Here is a 23,865-nt window from a genome sequence, read left to right as displayed (position 1 = left end):
ACAGTTAAACATTTTATATTTAGTACAAGTTTTTAAAATATTACAACATTTTCCATGTTTTATATCGGTTGTACCGAATGACCTGATGTTTCGGGACATGCGTATGAACAAGTGAAAACATGAATTTTTCAAATAGTTAAGAGAGAGTTAGTTACTTTGCTTCACGACCATGTGGTCCTTTGCAGGTGTCTGAATGATGTCACATCCTGTCACATGATACTGACCGCATGACTTGATCCAAAATGGTCCCTTTATATTGGTTACTCCAAATGACATCAATGAAATTCATTTTTCCAGACATTTTCTCAAAGCAACGACTTCTACACATAATTTTAATACCATTTTGCACTATGTTGATATATGATGTTATAAAAAATACATTTATTTCATTTTAAGATATTTTAATCTCAAATGAAATGGCTGTGTTGGCCTTTGGACGGTTAAACCGAATGACCTTTTGACACTTCAGAATCTTTAAAATACCTTTATAAGTAGCAAACTATAATTAAAACCTTTTGGATTCAATAAAAGAGATCTAGTTGTACTACCTTACATACTTTAAATGTCATATCTTTGTTTTTTTATTATTATTAAGGCCTTTGGACAGAAAAATGACCCGTCACGTCATTGGCCTAAATACTGTTTACCATGGTATCAGTGTTACGGCTGTATACGGGCACCAATTTCTCAATTTGAATTACAAGGTTTCAGTTCATTTCTGATTTGGTTGAGTAACTAGTTCATTATTTTATTGGAGAGGCAAACAAGAGGTAGAAATTTGACAAAATAATGAAAAAGTTTGATGGATCCAGTAAAAGCTTGAATAATTTAATGAAATGCTGGCTGAAATGAAAGACTGTAACACCACAGATAAATCTTCACAGTTCTCTAAAATGAAGACTAATATTGTAATCGGTAGACAAGCGGACATTTTGGAAATATTTATGATTATATTTATCAAACTCTACATTAAACAGACTAAATTTTTTTTTTAAGTGCAAAATATATGGACATTAATAATGTCTCACAATGCACTCATGATCTTTACAAACAGGAAATAGTTAAAAAAGGAGGATTAATTTCCATCATAATAACACCACAGACATGAGACATGAAAACTAAAGGAACTTCCTTAAAATATCATAAAAAATATATATGAAATATGTATTATTTTCTTATCAATATAATTATTTTTTTGTTAATTTATTGTATTTAATTTAACATGCATAATGTGCAAAATTCCTGTTTTTAGTTTAGTTTTATTAATTTTTTGAATTAGCCTTTATATTTTGTTACTTAGCAATTAATTAGCTATTATTTTAGTTATTTATTTATTTCCAGCTAATAATTTTAAAGATTTAATCATTTTAAATCTTAAACTTAGATTTTATTGCCAAGGCAACATTTCTAATTTTCATTTAGTTTAAGTGACATTGGCTTTAGATCACATTGTTCATTAATTGAGTCAGAAAAACATGATTTTCAGTTCCCACAGTAAGCTAGAAACTTGCTGCAAGGACACTTTTATATTACAGCAGGCATTAGGAGACAACTGGAAAACAAGCCATTGATTTAAAGACTGATATTGGGATTTTTTTCAGCTAAATGAAAAATCAGTATCTTTTATCAACCCAACAAATTGTGCTCATTGTCCTATTGAGCTTTTGAATTTATGATTTGTTTGTTTTGGACTGTCCTTGACAATGTCCGTGTCCTCTTCTCCAGATATTACCACTTCCTGTACACCCACTTCCTGCCAAACAGCCTGAAGAGCATGGTGGACCAGCTGGCCAACTGTGAGGATATCCTCATGAACTTCCTAGTGTCTGCCGTCACCAAGCTGCCGCCCATCAAGGTCACACAGAAGAAGCAGTACAAGGAGACCATGATGGGTCAGGTGAGTGGGAAAACTGCACCGTAGATGATAGGGGTGTAACGGTACACATATTCATACTAAAATATTTTGGTACAGTTCAGTATGCATGTGTATCGAACGAACATGCGCAAACAGTTTCCCCTCTAGAATAGACAATTTCGTTTATATAGATATGCTCTGATTTTGCGAACACATCTGAAAAATAAAGACACAGAGTGAGCTGCTAATGAATAAGTGCACGATCAAAGTTGTCTTAAACATGAGCCATGCTTTATATTGAAGGATTAGTTCACTTCAGAATGAAAATTTCCTGATAATTTACTCACCCCCATGTCATCCAAGATGTTCATGTCTTTCTTTCTTCAGTCGAAAAGAAATGAAGGTTTTTGAGGAAAACATTCCAGGATTTTTCTCCATATAGTGGACTTCACTGGGGTTCAACGGGTTGAAGGTCCAAATGTCAGTTTCAGTGCAGCTTCAAAGAGCTCTACATGATCCCAGACGAGGAATAAGAGTCTTATCTAGAGAAACCATCGGACATTTTCTAATAAAAATGATATACTTTTTAACCACAAATGCTCGTCTTGCACTGCTCTGTGATGCGCCACGCATTACATAATCATGTTGGAAAGGTCACGTGTGATGTAGGCAGAAGTACCGATCCAGTGTTTACAAAGCGAACGTACAAAGACTAAGTCAAACAGCCTTTACAAAAAAAGGTAAAACAACGATGTCAGAAGATTTTGAGTTTTTCGCCCTATCGCGGTACTTCCGGCGTGACCTTTCCAATGCGTGGAGCATCACAGAACAGTGCAAGACGAGCATTTGTGGTTTAAAAAGTATATAATGTTTATTTTTTTTAGAAAATGGCCGATTGTTTCTCTAGATATGACTCTTATTCCTCATCTGGGATCGTGTAGAAGCTGCACTGAAACTGACATTTGGACCTTCAACCCGTTGAACCCCAGTGAAGTCCACTATATGGAGAAAAATCCTGGAATGTTTTCCTCAAAAACCTTCATTTCTTTCCAACTGAAGAAAGAAAGACATGAACATCTTGGATGACACGGGGGTGAGTAAATTCAGGAAATTTTAATTCTGAAGTGAACTAATCCTTTAACTCTTTCCCCACCATTGACGGAATTTTCTGTCTTTCCTTATTTTCACTATTATACGGTAGGGGGCGCTATTACGCATCTTCTGAAAGAGTACAGAATCTCCAGATCAAAACACGGGCAAAAAGGAGCAGAAACAAGCAATAAAATCATTACTTATGCACTTTGAAAAAAAAAAAAAAAATGTTTTATCCAAGTCTGTTTAACTTCGCAGGCTTTAATTAACTACTGCCGGCGAGCTCGAAGAGACGGATTAGAGCGCAATAATTATAAACTTATTTTAAAAAATATTGCTTTTATATTCTAAAGTGTAAGTGCTCAAATCTCTTCCCCCAATTACAACAGCACCATAATCTGCAGTGTGTGTTACTGCCTGTTGCAGCAATATTGTCATGTTTTTATTTAAAGACAAACCTAGTTTAGTCAGTAAACCACTGAAAAAGCGTCTAATGTTGTGCATCTTTTCCTCTTAGTCATCTCGAGCCTCACGCTGGGCCGACCCGGACCACTTTGCCCAGCGTCAGACCTGCATGAACAAGTTCGCCAGCTGGTTTGGCGGCATGCCTCTGGTCCACTCCCAAATGAGACTGGACCCTGTACTGTTCAAGGACCAGGTCTCCATCCTCCGCAAGAAATACAGGGAGATCGAGCGGCTCTGACCAGACTGGCGCCCCCTGTCGGACATTCAACAGGGGGCCGCGAGAGACTCTCCGGAGCACAGGAGGACCATAGCGGACGAGCCCATGGCTCAGTTTTCCCTTCAGCACACGAGCAAAGGACACAAGGACGTGACGGCCTCTGTGGACCTTCAGACACACGTGACACGCTTTTAACTCTTCGGAAGATTTAGTTTTGTTTCAGGGTTGGTAACACAACAGATGAACTGATCTTTCCCAGCACACGAGAGAGTTGTTGGACGACAGGAGGGACGCATCATTTGTGTTAGCACTTCTTCACCACGCCACATCTGGATACATCCATCTTCCCGCCATATTCATGTTCTCCGAATCTGTTCTTTCCGAGGTCTCGGAGAAAATGAGCCGGGTTTTGTGTGCGAGTGAGCTCGTATGGTTTTATTTCCAAGTTTTTGAGGTATTGCATTGCAAAAAAATGTTTTTCCAGTACAAATGTCTAAAAAGAAATGTTTAAATCAAGATGCATTTACTTGAGAAGCAACAAGATATTAAGTCAAAAAATGAAGTGAGTTTGTGCTTTAAAATGAGAAAAAAAAAAGTCAGAAAAAAAATCTTGTTTTCTCTTTGAATGAAGTTTATTTTTCTGACTCCACTGACAGATATTTGTTCTTGTTTTAAGCACAAACTCAAGATATTAAGTCAAGAAAATCAAGAGTTTGTGCTTAAAACAAGAATATCTGTCATTGGAGTCAGAAAAATAAACTTAATTCAAAGGAAAAACAAGATTATTTTTCTGACATTTTTTTTTCTTCTCATTTTAAGCACAAACTTTCATTTTCATGATTTTCTTGACTTAATATCTTATGTTGCTTCTCAAGTAAATGCATCTTGATTTAAGAGCGTTTAGACGTTTTAAATGAAAAGCATGACTTTTTTTGCAGTGTAGGGGCTTTTTATTATTTTCAAAAGACTTCCTAATGATCATTTAGATTCAGTGGAATTGATTCTGTGTAGGTTGAAAAGTTCACAAACGCAGAAGTGTGCAAAATAAATTGCATTTGTAACGGCGTTCCCTCTTATTAGTGGCATAGCCAGCGTTTAAACACCCTGCAGTATTTTATTGCTTTTATTTTTAAAAAATGGTGCCAAGACTAATGAGTTGCCTTAAGTGGCTTATCAAACCCTCCCTACCTAATTAATTCATGCAAATCCACCTTAAAAAAAATTTAATTAGAATTCCCCAAATCCTCACAGCCAGACTTGGAAAAATGAGCATGGACGCCGTCTATTTAGACGAGAAAACTTTGGTAGACAGGTTGCATCGTAAGGACTTACGGCCGTAGTTTAAGAGAGATGTCTCTCACCTCCTTTATCTTCCCTGTCCCTGTGAAAAATGAGCTGTCCGTCAAAGTTCAATGGCACTGCCTCATTCCTCCCTCCTATTTTAAACGCAACTCCTTCGCATATAAAACTCACTCAGCCACAAATGGACACCCGGCTAATTTATGTCCCCTGCAAAAGCGACAGGCTTCCTCTACATCAAAATGTACATCCTTTCTGGTTGATTTCCGGCTCTCGAGACCAGTGTTGTTTCTCTGTGTTTTCCAGAGAGCGGAGCGCGTCGTCAGCCTCCGCTCACAGGTACTTGAATGTCTGATGACTTGAAGGAGTGCCGTGCTTTAGTGGCCTTTTGTGAAGGTGACTGGACTTAAAATGTGCCAGCTGTGAGCCAAAGCCTTTTTATTTTCCTTTTCACTTTCCCTTCACATTATGCATCAGATTTCATATCGTACACTACGTCGCGGTCAGCCCACGCTGACATTTAAACACATATCTGACACTGAATGTTGTTTAGGAACCCGTTCTGCAGACTTCAGTTGTTGTGCATTGTATTTTAATAAGCTTTTGTCAATCTGCAGATGAACTGACATTATCAGAACCAAGTGAAAATCCTAATTATGGCCTGAATGAAATTTTAAAGTGTTTCGTCCATCTTGACATTTACGTTTGGGTGCTTGCTTGAATCTTGTTATACAAGTATGTGAATTAATTTCAAGTCCCTGAAAGCTTCTACTATAATTGTCCTCTTAACGGTTGCATTTGTAATTAGTTTTGACTTTTTGTTTTAACACAAACGGCCCACATCTGGTTGAGTTTTAAGTTCAGCAAACCAATTTAAATTTTTATATGATTGTCATTGTCCACGTCTGGCCTCACAAATCATTAGACGCTTCAAAAGCGTGACTTATCACTGTACATACAGCTGATTATATATACCGTCTGAGATCGTTTCAGGGGGCAGCTGTGTGCCTCAAATGTCTGTTTTGATTATTATGTACATCCCACCCTGTCTCTATGCCCTTGCCAACACTGTCATCAGGGCTTGTGATACGCCCAACATCGTCCAGATCTGCCCGAGGCCCTTGTCGTGTACGAACGACACTCTGATAGGTGTTTGCATTGATGCCAATGTTATTTTAATTACCCAGCTTAACGTGACAAAGCCATTCATTTGAAATCGGCCGGTTGAATGCTGCTGCTACAAACACACACTTGCAAGATCACCAAAGAATCTTGGCGAATTTAAACTCATTGCTTAAGCGAAGTAATTTGTCATGGTTTCTGTACTTGTTCATCATTCTCATTTAGTCTCGAGGCAAACTAGTAAATCTGCATACTAATTTTAACTTACTTCATCTGCATACTTACATTATGTTCTGTGATTAGCAATAAGCAATATGCTCAAAAACATCACTGATCTCTCCGTGATTGTGCCTTTTGATTCGAGTGAATTGAGTTTGTGACACCCGAATAATGTTGCGTCATCTGCCGACACTAATAAGGTTTCACAGCATCCGACTGTATTGCTCACGTTAGGCTGTTAACCAGACTTGCATGACCACTTTAGACTATTTATGAGTAAATACTGGTTTGTTTTTGGGTTATTTTTGTTCAGATCTGTTTGTTTTGCTCCCTCCTGTCCTGACCTGTCATCCCAGTAATTAACAGATGACTTTTTATAGAGGTAATAAAGAAAATGCAAAATGCCAATTTTGTATGGATGATTTATAAGAAAATGAATAAAGTCATATTTGATGCTATAATGATGTGGCTTGTGTGTTTTTTGTTTTGTTTTTTCGATTAAAGAGGTTACAGATAAATAAAACGAGTTAACTTATTTTTTTTCCCCTCAAGTCATATTGTTCTGTTAATATCACTGAACCAGCCTAAGTACATTAACCCTCTCTTCGTTTAACTTCATCATGGTCAAAGTGACTGAAGCCTTGAAATGTAACTTTTTTTTTTCTTTTCAGGAAAACCAATGTAATAATTTTGTTCAATAATATTTTTTTATTATAATTTTACATTTTGAGGGTATTTTATGATACTATGCAATATTTATACAAATTTTTTCTAATATATTTTTAAATAATTTTTCAATTAAAGCAGTATTCCATGTTAAAATAGAGACAAGGCATTTAAAATCCAATTTTTTGAAGGTAGATTAGTGCCATCTGGTGGTAGTAAAAAAAAGAAAAACTTATGTAATGCCATGTAGTGTAACCGCTAGATGCTTGTGGCTTATAAATTCTCTAATGGATTTTAGACATACTTTTTATTAAGTTGTGGATTTGGATTTATACTTTGAGAATGTCTAAGACTACGTTTTGTCAAGGTTTAGATGTTTTTGGTTTGAAATGTTGATTTGAAGCGTCAGTTTTTGCATCAATTTTACTACAGTCAAACCTGAACATAGAGGACATTTTGTTACACATCAAAATTCAATAAAAATGATCAGGTCTGTTTTACCACAGATTAATTAATCTGGATCTGATCTGATTTCAACCTCTTATTTGAGTCTTTTGACTCAATTTTACCATATTGTTACAGCCACACCAGTTTATTTGTGTGTATAATAGTGTGTTGTGTTTCTGCGTGTGTGTTTTGTACACAATGTTTTAGAGTGTAACCTCTTCTTTGCTGAATGAAGGAAAAAATATTAAAATTTCAAAACAATTTTTTTTTCAGTCATTTTTGACCAAAGAGGACCAGAGGGTTAATTTAGAAATAGCTATTTAAGGTAACAATTTCAGGTTTACTGTGCATATTAAACCATAAATGCTACTGATTGTGCAGTTACTGTAGACGGCTGTGCATTTTTCCATTTATTTCTGTACTTTTGCATTGGTATGGGACAGATTCCTACAAAAAAATGAGGCAGTCGACACGTGCGTTGGTTTTTATGTAGATATATTAACACCACACTAACAGGCTGTTTCACACAATATTCTCTGTAAGTAATAATTGAGAAATATACAGTTTAAAAGTAAATAGGAGCTATCGCTCATGCAAAACACGAGGACTATACTTGCATAAAAGGTTCATTTTAAAGCATATCTGAGTGAATGAGCAGACTGCTCAGACCTCCTAATGTTCATCAGGCTGAAAATTGAATCCAAGACAGCTGAACCGAATGGTATTTCAACCGTGTGTTATGAATGTAGCAGAATTTCTCCAGCTCACTCCTCTTTTCGCTTCCTACCTTCTCTCAATTTTGTGCCTCGCTGCTCTTTTCTGCATCCATCTTCCTGCTGAAAACAGCGAACTCAGTTCAAGCCATGTCGGAAAGATCGTATTTACGAGTTGAACGCACATATACACCACCACAAAGTCGTAAATATGAGTGGGAAGCTTGGGATTTTCTTTAAGCTCCCATCTTGAGAAAGAGTTGAGAAACATGGCGGAATACCACAAAACTTAAAGGCTTTTTTACAACAAAATAATTGCTTGCATTGTAATATAACAATATAATATGTAACAAAGTTTAGAGTGGCTTCATAAATTTAAAACACAAAACACACATTCTTTTTTCTTCATTTTCCGGAAGTAGTTTAAAAACCTTGCTGTGGTTTTAATTAAGAGAAAAGGCGCCGCCATCTTGCTCTGATGAAAGTGACTTGAACGCACCTGACCTCGTAAACGCGACTTCCCAACTTGTAAATACAAACTTCCCAGGAGGACCTTTGTGTTTGTGTTTGTGTGTGTTTCAGCTCCTGACAGCCAGCATGGAGTTTATCTCCCAGATGAGGTTTCTGAGCTGGTCCATAATCATCTTCAGCTGTTGATTCTTCTGTTTGAGTTTCTGTGATAAAAAAGAAAATAAACATTTTTCAGTTGTTGAGCAGTTAATATGAAGCACTGGTGAGCAGAACGTTAGTGACTTTCCATTCTTCAGTAGCGTAACGACACAGCTATTTTCAAAATGGCGTCGCGTTTGTTTTTGTTTTTTCCATAGCTGTGTAGCATGACAAAACGCAGCATTAATTCATTTTATGTCATGTTGTAAAGTCAGTAATGTATCGAGCAGATCACTCACAATCACTGCAAAGTTTGCATCGCTAAGTAGCTACTAAACGAGCAGCAGCAACAGAAACTATATTTTTACCTGAGATAGAGATGTGATAACAGAATAACATGGCGGCATATTGGGTTATTTTGATCGTACCCAGTTTTTGTTTTTTCTAAAGAATTACTGAAGAGCGGCTAATCTGAATATCTGTAGTGCATCCTCAGAACAGTTTTGTAATAAATGGCATTAAATAATGTTACTTAGGATCGTGGGATTGTCTTGCTTGATTTAAAAACGACATTATGATTCAGATGATTCCGTGAGTTCATTCAGTAAAGGATTCGTCACACTGATTTAAACCTGCGTGTTTTAAATGATTCATTGAAAGAACCGATTCATTTGCTCGTGAATCAGACTAAACTGCTTGCGTTGTGCTTTTATAGCGGCACGCGATGATGACGCAGCAGAAATACATGTTTTGTGTTACGTTGTGCTTTTTATGTTATCACATAACGTAATATTTGATTTATTTTGCCGTGTCGCTGGATATCGTCACTGAAAAGCCGGGCAAGAAACACTTTACTTCGTGTAAATAGTAGGCTAGGCTAGTTAAATAACGTCACCTTAAGTAGCCTAAATATATTTAGCTGGTTTATATTCAAATGAGGTTTTAAATTATGAGCTTGTTATTAAGCATGCAGCTTTTCAGGTTCATTTGTTTAACACAAACACACGACTACAATTACACCTTATTTTGCAACGTGGAAGTAAGCGATTTTCTTTGAATGTGCGAGACTTCCGGTTCATTCGACGTGAATAATTAGAAGAATAACAGTGCAGTAAAACTATTATGATTACGATAATAAGATAAAATACCATGATAACAAATATAAAGCAGCATAACACACTGTTTTTGTACAGGCAAAATAACCCGAAGTTACAAATCACGTTTAACATATGGTGGATAAAGCAAGTCAAGATGTTTAGCTGTTTTTCGACCAAACTGAAAGAGGAATAAATGTGATACCAGAGACTTTGACTGTTGCATGATCGCTGGTGTTGTACAGGAGAAACAGCGAAAGGTTCTCTAGCCAAAAACACCTTGTTAAAGAAAGTGGCCAGAGGAAAATGTCATTCAAACTGACTCTCTTTATAACAGTGCTGTGCATTTCCGAAGCTTCATGGTGTTATAATAATGCGCTTCAACCATCCCATATAAGCTGCTGATAGTGTAATAGTGCCGGAACTGTTTACTTGGCACACTTTAGGCCCCTTAACAGTGCTCCGTTTAGATGCTGTAGTAGTGTATGAGCATTGCTGACCATCTGTATCCCTATATAGCCACAGTCTACCCATTTGAAATGAATAGCCCACTTCCACTGGGACAATGCATCATGTCACAAAGCATTCATCATCTCCACCTTGTTCTATTGTGGGAATAGCTTGTGACTTCAGCTTGTTCCAGTGGCAACACGGTCCCCTGATCTCAATCCAATAGAGCAGCGGCTGAAATCAGAGGTTCACGCAGTCGGTGTGATTGTATTCAGTTAACATGGTGAAAACCGCTGAGGAATTCTTCAAGCATGGTTTCCTGAATCCTTGCCACAAACAAAGCAGTGTGCTGATCTGCGCCATACAGGTTTAAAATTGAGCTATAGCTAGTGATACACGTATTTAAAGGGATTGTTGATTATGATTTTACTTTTGTAACTTTAGTTAGTGTGTAATGTTGCTGTTTGAGCATAAACAACATCTGTGGAGTTACGACGCTCAAAGTTCAATGCAAAGGGAGATATTTTCTTTTACAGAAATCACTGTTTAAACGGCTGGTAGGGAGTACAACGAGCTTCATCCCGGGTTAGTGACATCACAAACCCCAACATTTACATAAACCCCGCCCCCGAGAACATGCAACAAACGGGTTGAGGCCATGTTGGGCTGCTTTAGAGAAGAGAAAGAGTTGTTGTAGTGCAGTGTTGTTCATTTTACACCACAAAACGAGGGTCAATTCAATTAAAAAGATTAACATGACGGCACATGCTAGTCGATGAGTTGAATCAACTCCACAGCAACTACATAAATTTATCCACTAACCATTCAGAAACGTCTAAAAGTTGTAACTTCTTCCTGAGTCTCTCCATCAGTGTCGACTCCGGTTTGAACAATGTAAGGCTGAACACCGTCGTCATTTTGTCTGCGTGAGATTCTCCAGCTTTGTTGTTGTTGAGCAACTGAAGCGCGAGCTGTTAAAGCTCCGCCCTCTTCTGGAAAGGGGGCCGGGAGCAGCAGCTCATTTGCATTTAAAGGGACACACACAAAAACGGCGTGTTTTTGCTCACACCCAAATAGGGGCAAATTTGACAAGCTATAATAAATGATCTGTGGGGGATTTTGAGCTGAAACTTCACAGACACATTCTGGGGACACCAGAGACTTATTATTATAGACTTCAAAATGAGTAGCTCATATGATGTATAGCAGGAAAATTGCTCACAGCAACACACAATGGCGACGGTGCTTTAAAAATTATAAACTTACAGACGCAACTTAAAAAGCCGAGCTCGAGGAACAGGCCTGGCAGAAGATGACCCTGGTGAGCTGAACTCTTGTCTAGCACCATTAAGACACAATAAAGACTCAGTACAAGTGAACTGGTCCCAGCTGGTTCAGGCCAGAGCACTACATTGATCGCTTCTTCTCTTCCTAGCAGGGTCAACCTGGATCATGATCACCGCAGGAACGCTGACAGGCACTGGTTGTGAAGCACTGAAACAGAGTCCTGAGGCGAGCTCAGAGGACACCCGTCTCTCACAGAGAGGTAAAGTCTCACTTGATCGTGAGTCTCGGTACAGATGTTCGCTGTGATGAAGGGCTCTCATGATCCCACTGGCTTCCAGCGTTTCAGAAGTTAGCAAAAAGCTCTCAGGACATTTGCTTGCTTCTTCTTGTCGAGCACTAAAAGCCTTCGTGGGCTACTTCATAAACGTGATGTTGATGTGATTCTACTCACTCAGTATGTTTACTTTTACTGAAAGTATGTTTACAAGCTGTTACATTCATAACATTTCATTAGAATTAAAACAAAATCAATTAAAGTGAAACAAATACATAAAATGGAACCCCCTAAAAAGTTCTATATATGAAGCGCCTTCTTTTCTTCTAAGAGTGTAAACTTTAGTATGTACTTGTTTAGTATTCTGACTATTAAAGGGACAGTTCACACAAAAATATTTTTTATTCTAATACTTATTATTATATTATTTACTCCAGGGTTATTATAGTTGAAATAAAGCTTGAAAAAAAATAAATGGTAACTGAAATAATATAAAATATATATATATTTTTTTAAACTTATTTTATTTCAGCTATAGTTGCCAAGGCAACATTTCTAATTTTCATTTAGTTTAACTTGATGTACTAAAATAAAACAACTAAAACTGAAATAAAAATTAATACAAATTAATAGACATATTTAAAAAAAAAAAAAAAATTGAATTATTAAAAAATAAAATAATAAAAAATAAAATAAATTAATAAAATAAAAAATAAAAATAACATTTCCAATTTTCATTTAGTTTAACTTGATGTGCTAAAATAAAAAACCAAACTGAAAAAACGAATACAAAATATATAGACATATTTAAAAAGACAAAAACTTATAAAAAATGACAAAAATGGACAACCAAATTATTAAAATGTTAACTAAAATTAAAATAAAAATAGAAAATAGAAATCTCAACCTTTGTCTTTCAAAGAAAATACAATAAAATACAAAAAAATAAAATAAAATAATAAAATTTAAATTATTAAAAAATAAAAAAATAAATAAAATAATAAACAATAAAATAAAAATAACATTTCTAATTTTCATTTAGTTTAACTTGATGTACTAAAATAAAAAAAAACTAAAACTAAAAAAAAAAAATACAAAATATATAGACACTGTATTTTAGAAAACAAAAACTTATAAAAATGATAAAAATGGCCAAAAAAATTACTAAAATGTTAACTAAAATTAAAATGAAAATGGAAAATATAAATCTCAACCTGTCTTTTAAAAAAATACAATAAAATACAAAATAAATTAATAAAATAATAATAATAATTAAATTACATTATTAAAAAATAAAAGAATAAAAATAAAATAAAATAATAAAATAATGAACAATAAAATAAAATACAAATAACATTTCTAATTTTCATTTAGTTTAACTTGATGTACTAAAATAAAAAATCTAAAAATGAAATAAAAATGAATACAAAATATATATAGACATTTTAAAAAATATATATATAAAAATGACAAAAATGGATGACAAAATTACTAAAATTTTAACGAAAATGATGGAAAATATGAAAAAAAATAATAATTCAAAATATTAATGAGAACTATAATAGTATCTTAATGATACTAAAATAACACTGATTTAATTACCATTTTTGTCCATAAATTGAAAGTCAAAGGGCATCTAAAAACCCACATTGGATTCCATTGATTTTCATTTTGTGGCCAAAAAAAATAAATAAAAAATTGTGTTTCACAGACAAAAAGAAAGTCATAGAGGTTTGGAAGGACATGAGGGCGAGTGAACGATCCCTTTAACATCATGGACAATAGCCCAACTATTTCACACTATTTGAATTTTGGATTCTTTAAACACAAACTTCTGCAGAAGACAATCAGAAGAGAAAAACTGCACTTCCTCTTTCATATAAGCTCAAACATGGCATCTGATTCTCGCACCTCATCGACTCTCGGCGAGATCAAAGCAGCCGCTCTCGATAATGTGCGCAGAGGGAAGAGTTTTTGATCAAACGCCGACTTATTAAAATTCAGATTCGTTCAAATGTGCTATGTTTTACACTCTGAGTGACAGCTGAATGATGTGCTGGAGACAGTGAACCATTTTGCAAAGAAAAGTTAATGTTTTTTTCAACAGCACCCAAAACTGTGAGAAGCACAAATGAGTCTCTGAGGTGTGAACAGATTAAAACGAGATCTGACACAAGAGAGCTATCGAGAGCTGCGGCTTAAACACCAGTTCATGCATGATTACTGCAGACACTGATCACAGGGCAGAAAGTTGAGAAACACATTTTAGTGGAATAAAACCAAATGCAGGTCTTCGTTATAAAAGCTGTGACTTTGGATTCCGCATGGCTGATCCGCCTCGTCTCTCGCCTCGTTTCAGGGTTTTTATTCTGATCCAGGTGACGTCACAACATCTCGAACACAACCATGGAGATCTGCTTACTTATTTCAAGACTCAATAAAATAAAATAATACAAATAAAATAAAATAAGATGAAATAATGAAAAAATAAAAATAATAAAAAATAAATTGATAGAATAATTAAATAATTAAAAAATTAATACAAAAATGAAATAAAATAATAAATAAACAATAAAATAAAATAACATGAAATTATAAAAAAGAAAAAGAAAGAAAGAAAATAAATAATTAAAAAATAAAAAAAACAAAATAAAAATACAATAATAAAACAAAAATTATTTAAAAATAAATTAATAAAAATAAAGTAAAATAATGTAAATATTAAATAAAACTAAATAAAGATAAGAAATAACTTAAAATAATAAAAATAAAATAAATAATAAAATAAGATGAAATAATGAAACAAAATATTAAAAAATAAATTGATAAAATAATAAAAAATAAAATAAAAATAATAAAATAACATGACAAAATAAAATGAAAGAAAGAAAATAACAAAATAATTAAAAAAAATAAAAAGTAATAAAATAATAAAAAATAAAAACAAAATAATTAAAATAAAATGAGATAAAAAATAATGAAAAAATAAAATTATTAAAAAAAAACATAAAATGAAAGAAAAAATAAAATAAATAATTACAAAAATAAAAGAAAATAATAAAAAAATATTAAAAATAAATTAATAAAATAAAATAAATAATAAAAATAAAATAAGATAAAATAATGAAATAAAATAATAAAAATAAAATAACATGAAATGATAAAAAATAAAAAGAAAGAAAGAAAGAAGGTAGGTGTATTTCCCTGAACAGGGTCTTCTCAATGAATTAGCACTCTCTCTCCCATGTCGACTCTCTCGTAGAGTAAATGATGTGGACAGTGTGTTTTGGCATTAATGCTGCTGCTGAACATCCAAAAACTGAAGCAGCTTCATCAGCTGTTTATTTTGATCAAAGCTGAAGCCAGATGGCCTCTCTGTGTGTTACATGAGAAGACTGCTGATGGCAGGAATGCAGTAAATGATGAGTGACAGAAATCTGCACAACTGCCCTTCAACAAAACTCCTGCAGACGTGTCGAAGATTCGAGCAGAAAAGATGGCAAAGGCTAAAAATACAACTAGATTTTTACTTTTTCTGTAGAGCTTAACTTGACTGGGATTCCAGAGACTCAGAAGTTATACATAAAAATAGTCATTTATAAAGTCATTTATAACTTATTCTAATAAAAATACACTACCATTTAAAAGTGTGTTTTTTATGTTTTTGAAAAAAGTCTCACCAAGGCTGCATTTATTAGATTAAAAATACAGTAAAAACAGTAAAAATGTAAAATATTTTTACAATGTAAAATTTCTGTTTTCTATGTGAATATATAGTAAAGTGTCATTTATTCCTGTGATCAAATCTGAATTTTCAGCATCATTACTCCAGTCTTCAGTGTCACATGATCCTTCAGAAATCATTCTAATATGATGATTTGCTGCTCAAGAAACATTTATGATTATTATCAATGTTGAAACAGTTGTGCTGCTTCATATTTCAGTGGAAACCATGTCTTTACAGTCACTTTTGATCAATTTATTGCATCTTTGCTGAATAAAATCTAATTTTCCTTCTCTTTGGTCATGTCATGAAAGTGAGTCAGGACTGACTGTTAGTACTGGGGCCCCGCTGAAATAAAATAAATAATAAAAAATTAAATTAAATTAAATAAAATTATATAATGGAAAAATTAAATAGAATAGTAAAAATAAATTAATAAAAAAAATAAAAAAAAATTCAACAAAATAATAAAAATAAAAAAATATTAAAAATAAAAAAATAAATAAATTGGTAAAATAAAAATAATAAAATAAAATAAAATAATAAAAAAACAAAATAAAAAATAATAAAATAAAATAAATGGAAAAATAAAATATTAAAAATAAAATAAAAATATTAAAAAAATAATAAATAATAAAAATAACAAAATAATGAAAATAAAATAGTAAAAATTAAATTAATAAAATAATGAAAAATAAAATAAAAAAATTCAACTAAATAAAAAATAAAATAAAATAAAATAAAATAGTGGAAAAAATAAAATGAAATTAAACAAAATAATAAAAAATAAAAAATATTAAAAAAATAAAAATAAAATATTAAAATAATAAAAATAAAATAAAATAAAATAAAATAATGGGAAAAAATAAAATAGTAAAAAATAAATTTAAAATAAAATAATAAAAAATAAAATCAAAATAATCAACAAAATAATAAAAATAATAAAAAATAATAAAACATAAAATAACAAAATAATGGAAAAATAAAATGAAAATTAAACAAAATAATAAAAAAATAAAAAAATAAATTGATAAATGAAAAATAAAATGACAAAATAACACGAAATGATAAATGACCCCAAACTTTTGAACGGTAGTGTAGATTAGTATATTTATAAATATAAACAGTGATTGTCTTGCGCCACAAATGAAGCAACATGTAAAGCCTCTTTTCTGACGCTCTCGTATAAGCAGCAGTAAAGAGAGACCGAGTAAAATGTCAAAGTATTGAAGGTTGTCTCCATTGATCACTGCTCGGCTCCACAGCATTTTTCAATCTCTCGACACCAGACGGCTGTCAGCCTGCGGTATTGATTTTGCTGTTTATTGTTAGTTTGTTTACAGTGCTTGTATCAACCCTTCGTGACCGATCCCTGCCCACTCCATCTGCGGCTAGAAACACAGACATGAACGTAGGCCGTCTGCTGAATTAACATAAACCGATCTAGTTGCAAATGATTTGCAAATGATCTCCTTTCCTCTCTCAAATGTCTCATTATTTTGGTTCCACTAGAGCACTTCATAAACAAGAAGCTAAACTCAATTAAACACACAATGTTCAGGTTGAAAAGTTCATCAGATCTTCAAAGCAAGGACTGGGATTTGAGCTAAACAGTGCGCTGTGTGACCGGGACGAGTGGGAGTGGAAGGATTGATGGAGAAACCAAACGGAGAGGAACTAAAGCGAGGAGACGCCGGAGGAGGGAGGAGATCTCCATAGATCAGAGGTGAAGGACGAGAGGAGAGGAACGATGAAAGAAAGATGGCAGCCACTCGGGAATGATGGATACAGAGGAGTGTATTAGAGAAAGCGCAGCCTGTCGGATGGTAATGCGAGCTGAAGCGTCTTCTTGTTATCAGTTTGTAATGCTTAAACAAGACATCCTCAATTCCCTTAGAGACGGTAAAAATTCATTTATGCACAATCGCTTCAATGCAATGGCATAAATGTCAGGGTCATATTTCTGGCTCATAAAAAAAACAACAAATGTTATTTATGCTTTTTTGCATTAAGAAAATGAATACTATATTTGCATATCAAATTTCCCCAATTACTCCTACAACTAAATCATTCTTTTTTTACACAAACAATATGTTTCTGGGAGATATATACATACACATATCATTAATAAATAAATTAAGTACATTTGTGAAGCACAACATGATTTTTTTCTGAAATATATTAAAGTAATGAGAATGAGATCATTGCACTTTTAAATCTATATATTTAAAAAAAAAATCTATATTTTAAGAAATGTAAAAAAATAATTAAAAAAATGTAAAACTGATATATAAATATCAAAATTTTACATACACAAACACACACACACACACACACACACATATATATAAATGTTAAAAACTTTAATATATAAATATCTAAATTCTATATATCATCCTATACAGTACATATATAATTTCTATTTAATAATTTATAAATATAACATTTATAATGTTTCTTAATTATTTATAATTATATTTTTCATAATTAAAAATGTAGTATTAAAAAACAAAATTTAATAGAAAATATCTATTATATAATATATATGATATATATATATATATATATAGCTTTCAGGTCTATTATTTATTTATTTAATTATTATGTTGTTTATTACATTTTGTTTTTGAATACTACATTTTTAATTATGAAAAATAAAATTATAAAAAATTAAGAAAAAACATTATAAACTAAAATATAAATATCTATATTATATTATATTAAATATATGTACTTTATAGGATGATTTCATTACTGTATTAAAGTAATTATTTAGGCCTAAAATTTATTTATTTATTTATTTATCTGAAATTTATGTTTTCATAAATGTAAAAAAATATTTTTTTATTACATTTTGTTTTTTAATACTACATTTAATTATGAATTATAAAAAATTAAGAAACATTATAAATGTTATATTTATAACTTACTAAATATAAATTATATATGTACTGTATAGGATGATTTCATTACTGTATTAAAGTAAATATTTAGGCCTAATTATTTATTTATTTATTTATTTGAAATCTATATTTTCATAAACGTAAAAAAAAAAAAAAAAACATTAAAAAAATTGAGATATATATTATATATATACACACACACACACACACACACAAACATACATATATATATATATATTAAAGTAATCAGAACGAGATCATTTTTAATACCTTTGGAATTTAAGAGGGATTGTGCTTAATTGTCATGAAACTAGCGCTACAATGCAAAAGAATTGTTAATGCAGCTGAAAATATGCTTCATTTTCTTTATGCAAAAATACACAATGGTGCTAAAGACATTGTTAAAACAAGAGAAAGCTTCCTTTAAAGACGGGATTGTGTGATTCCGATCAGGCATGTCCCTGCGTCCCTCTCTCTTTCATCTCGTCTCAGACTGTCAGGAGCTTTACTGCATCTCAGCTCTTCCCAGGCAGCATAAAGGAGAGATGAGCAATAGAAATCTTTCAGGGAGAGCGTAGCAGTAATTCCATTTTAAAGCCTAAAGTGAGAGAGATGTAATTTTAGCCTCGGCGCTCTTATGGGAAAAAGGGAAAACTCTGGATTTGGCTGAGGAGACAAAAAGGCCTTGTTTAGAAACTGCATCACATTCCCTCACAGGTAATGGGCCAAGAAAAGTACAAGAAGAATCAGAGCAGTGTCAGTTCATATCTGAACAGTGATTTATGGAGGTGAATCTGTATAATCTGATATTGTGAAGAGCTTTCAGAAACTGAGAAGGAACTCCAGATTTCTAAATGACTTAAATATGGGCTGATTCTCACACACAGCTTAGGCTTCAAAGGACTTTCTGAAGACAACATGAGGGTGAGAATGTCTGAATGTTCATTTCTCAGTGAACTTCATAGGAAATAATCCTCTTTTCCTTGTTTTTTTTTTGTTGTTGTTTGTAAATAACATAAAATAATACAAAAAAAAATACAAATAAATAAATAAAAAATTAAATATAAATGAAAAGAATAAATAAAATACTAAAAATAAATTAATAAAATAAAATTAAAATAAAATAATAAAAAGGAAATAGAAATATTATAAAAAGATTAAATAAAATAATAAAAATAAAATAAGATAAATTAATGAAAAAATAAAATAAAAAAATAAAATGAAATTATAAAAAATGAAAAGAAAAAGAAAATAGGTACATAAAATAAAGTAAAATATTAATCAAATGATTAAATAAAATAATAAAAATAAATGAATAAGATAATAAAAATAAAAAAATAAATTAACATGAAAATAAAAAATAAAATAATAAAAATAAATTAATAAAATAAAAAATAAAATAAAATAATAAAAATAAAATAGAAAAAATAGAAAAAGATTAAATAAAATAATAAAAATAAGATAAAATAATGAAAAAATAAAATAAAAAAATGAAATAACATGAAATTATAAAAAATGAAAAGAAAGAAAGAAAAAATAAAATAATTAAAAAATAAAAAGAAAATAACAAAATTTAAAAAAAAAATAAAATCAAAATACAAAAAAAAATCAAAATAATAAAAAATAAAATAGAATTTTATTTAGAAAATATATTAATAAAAATGAAGTAACAAAATAATAAAAAGATTAAATAAAATAATAAAATAAAATGACAAGAAAAAAGAAAAAGAAAGAAAGAATAAAATAAATAATTAAAAAATAAAATTAGAATTTAATAGAAAAAATTAAACAAAAATACAAAAATAAAACATTTTTTTTTCTGCTTATTGTATATATATATATATATATATTCAATGACTCGGATCGAATCGTGGGCACAAAAAACCTTGATTGGGACGTCCCTAGTTTAAACCATGGTTATTATAGTTAATTAAAAGCCTTATAAATAAACCATAACAAACATTTTTCCACAAAAATCTGAAGCAGCACAACTGTTTTCAACATTAATAATTATAAATGTTTCTTGAGCAGCAAATCATCATATTAGAATGATTTCTGAAGGATCATGTGACACTGAAGACTGGAGTAATGATGCTGAAAATTCAGATTTGATCACAGAAATAAATTACATTTTATTCACATAGAAAACAGCTGTTTAAAATTGTAATAATATTACTGTATTTTTCATGTAAGAAAATGCATCTTTGTTGAGTGTAAGAGACTTACTTCAAAAACATTAAAAAATCTTACCAACCCCAAACTTCTGAATGACAGTGTAGCTACTAATAAAAACTAATAAAAATGTCAAAAACACTGTAAAAATTACTAAAATTAATACAAAAGCTTTCAAAATATTAATAATGACTACAATAGAATCTCAACGATACTAAAACAACTCTGTATTAAGACCTTCCAGACCCCGAGTGGCTTTAATTTGTTGTTTAAATGTTAACACAACCACTGCATAAAAAAAAATCTAATTATTCATACACTCGCACAAAGTAATAACAGGAAAACAAACAGCAATTGCTCAACCTGAAGTGCAATGAACCGCCGCGAAATGTTTTCTATTTTTTGCATGTCCCTTTTTCCGTGCCCCAAGCATGCTGGGTCTTCCTCCCTGACCCCGTGAGCACCAATTAAAACGCCTCTGGCCGGCAAACCTGTTCTAATGGATGACATATGAACTGACTAATCATGTGGAGAATTGAGTGCCTCCTGTGAGCGGTGTGTGTGTGTACGGGGAGGACTGTCTCCTCTGAACCCGCCTCATTACGGTTCCGGCGTGTTTGTTTATCAGAGCACAGCTCCACCACGGGCCCTCGGCCCCAGCCCTGCTCCAGAGATAACGGTAAACGCCTGTACCGCCGCTGCCGTTGTTGATTACGCTCACGGTATCTGCCTTCTGAGAGGCCTATTTGAAATTACAAACATTCTCCTCTCACATTTCTCACTTTCTCATTTGAATAAAGAGGATAGACGGGGTAATTAACAGGGTATTAAAAAAAACATTGAAAAGGGGGGCGAGCGAGGAAGAAAGAGTGCAAGAGAGGTGGTGGAGAATAAATGAGAGCAGCCGTCTCTCCAAGGCCTTCTTAATGGGCTGTGACAGGAATTTATTAACAGTTAGAGCAGTGTTCAATCAAAGCGCCTGCCCGGATGAGTTGACAGTGCTTCAACTACAGTGGACCTTTGGATGGCCTCACACATCTGTGGAGCCCTGAGGGGCTCCTGGGACTCTCACACCAAAGCAGTTAGAGAGTCAAGAAGACAGGAGGGATGACAGGCTTTCAGTAAATTATCCTCTAGAGTCAGATGATGCATATTTCAGACCAGCGTTTGTTTACTTCCTGTTTGCACCGCGTGACTAAAATCCGCACTTGATTAAGAGCCTTTCACACCAAGGTAACTGTAACTATAAAGTTTTAAAGAGGACTTATTATGCTTTTTAACTTATTCAACTTTCTTTAGTGTGTGATGTTGCTGTTTGAGCATGAAAAAGGTCTGAAAAGTACGAAAAAATATAATTATAAAAAATTAAGAAACATTATAAATGTTATTTTTATAAATTATTAAATATATATTATAAATTATATAAATTATAAATGTATTGTATAGGACGATATATATAATTTAGATATTTATATATCAACATTTTTTTTAACATTTATGAATATATATATGTGTGTGTGTGTGTGTTTGTGCACGACATGCAAGAAGAAAAAGTAAATCTTGCGCACAATTTACTATTTCGTTCACTCAATTTGCTAAATTGTGTGCATGATTTACAATTTACTATTTGCTAAACTGTGCGTATGATTTACTATTTCATTCCCTCGATTTGCTAAATTGTGCGCACGATTTACTATTTCGTTCCCTCGATTTGCCAAATTGTGCGTATAATTTACTATTTCGTTCCCTCGATTTGCTAAATTGTGCGTATGATTTACAATTTACTATTTGCTAAATTGTGCGTATGATATACTATTTCGTTCCCTCGATTTGCTAAATTGTGCGTATGATTTACAATTTACTATTTGCTAAATTGTGCGTATGATTTACTATTTCGTTCCCTCGATTTGCTATATTGTGCGCACGATTTACGATTTACTATTTGCTAAATTGTGCGTATGATTTACTATTTCATTCCCTCGATTTGCTAAATTGTGCGTATGATTTACTATTTCGTTCCCTCAATTTGCCAAATTGTGCGTATGATTTACTATTTCGTTCCCTCGATTTGCTAAATTGTGCGTATGATTTACTATTTCGTTCCCTCGATTTGCCAAATTGTGCGTATGATTTACTATTTCGTTCCCTCGATTTGCTAAATTGTGCGTATGATTTACTATTTCGTTCCCTCGATTTGCCAAATTGTGCGTATGATTTACTATTTCGTTCCCTCGATTTGCTAAATTGTGCGCACGATTTACTATTTCGTTCCCTCGATTTGCCAAATTGTGTGTATGATTTACTATTTCGTTCCCTCGATTTGCTAAATTGTGCGCACGATTTACTATTTCGTTCCCTCGATTTGCCAAATTGTGTGTATGATTTACTATTTCGTTCCCTCGATTTGCTAAATTGTGCGTATGATTTACTATTTCGTTCCCTCGATTTGCCAAATTGTGCGTATGATTTACTATTTCGTTCCCTCGATTTGCTAAATTGTGCGCACGATTTACTATTTCGTTCCCTCGATTTGCTAAATTGTGCGCACGATTTACTATTTCGTTCCCTCGATTTGCCAAATTGTGTGTATGATTTACTATTTCGTTCCCTCGATTTGCTAAATTGTGCGTATGATTTACTATTTCGTTCCCTCGATTTGCCAAATTGTGCGTATGATTTACTATTTCGTTCCCTCGATTTGCTAAATTGTGCGTATGATTTACAATTTACTATTTGCTAAATTGTGCGTATGATATACTATTTCGTTCCCTCGATTTGCTAAATTGTGCGTATGATTTACAATTTACTATTTGCTAAATTGTGCGTATGATTTACTATTTCGTTCCCTCGATTTGCTATATTGTGCGCACGATTTACGATTTACTATTTGCTAAATTGTGCGTATGATTTACTATTTCATTCCCTCGATTTGCTAAATTGTGCGTATGATTTACTATTTCGTTCCCTCAATTTGCCAAATTGTGCGTATGATTTACTATTTCGTTCCCTCGATTTGCTAAATTGTGCGCACGATTTACTATTTCGTTCCCTCGATTTGCCAAATTGTGTGTATGATTTACTATTTCGTTCCCTCGATTTGCTAAATTGTGCGCACGATTTACTATTTCGTTCCCTCGATTTGCCAAATTGTGCATATGATTTACTATTTTGTTCCCTCGATTTGCCAAATTGTGCGTATGATTTACTATTTCGTTCCCTCGATTTGCTAAATTGTGCGCACGATTTACTATTTCGTT

The 23,865-nt window shown here is 32.4% G+C and overlaps 2 protein-coding genes across 2 annotated transcripts in view; one reads left to right on the top strand and one right to left on the bottom strand.

Moving 5' to 3' along the window:
- Positions 1 to 6,730, top strand: part of ext1b (exostosin glycosyltransferase 1b) — a 91,766-nt gene extending 85,036 nt beyond the window's left edge. Inside the window, exons 10-11 of the mRNA XM_051873133.1 lie at positions 1,726 to 1,897; positions 3,465 to 6,730. Of these exons, the coding sequence (XP_051729093.1) occupies positions 1,726 to 1,897; positions 3,465 to 3,650 (358 nt within the window). The 3' untranslated portion in view covers positions 3,651 to 6,730. The remainder of the gene's footprint in view (positions 1 to 1,725; positions 1,898 to 3,464) is intronic.
- Positions 6,731 to 7,860: 1,130 nt separating this feature from the next.
- med30 (mediator complex subunit 30) overlaps positions 7,861 to 23,865 on the bottom strand; it is a 32,508-nt gene continuing 16,503 nt past the window's right edge. Inside the window, exon 5 of the mRNA XM_051873141.1 lies at positions 7,861 to 8,769. Within this exon, the coding sequence (XP_051729101.1) occupies positions 8,674 to 8,769 (96 nt within the window). The 3' untranslated portion in view covers positions 7,861 to 8,673. The remainder of the gene's footprint in view (positions 8,770 to 23,865) is intronic.

The sequence above is a fragment of the Ctenopharyngodon idella genome, chromosome 19 (genome assembly GCF_019924925.1).
Source record: "Ctenopharyngodon idella isolate HZGC_01 chromosome 19, HZGC01, whole genome shotgun sequence".
NCBI classification, from domain to species: Eukaryota; Metazoa; Chordata; class Actinopteri; order Cypriniformes; family Xenocyprididae; genus Ctenopharyngodon; species Ctenopharyngodon idella.
Note: the sequence above shows the minus strand (reverse complement) of the source record. Positions and strands in the feature narration are given on the sequence as shown.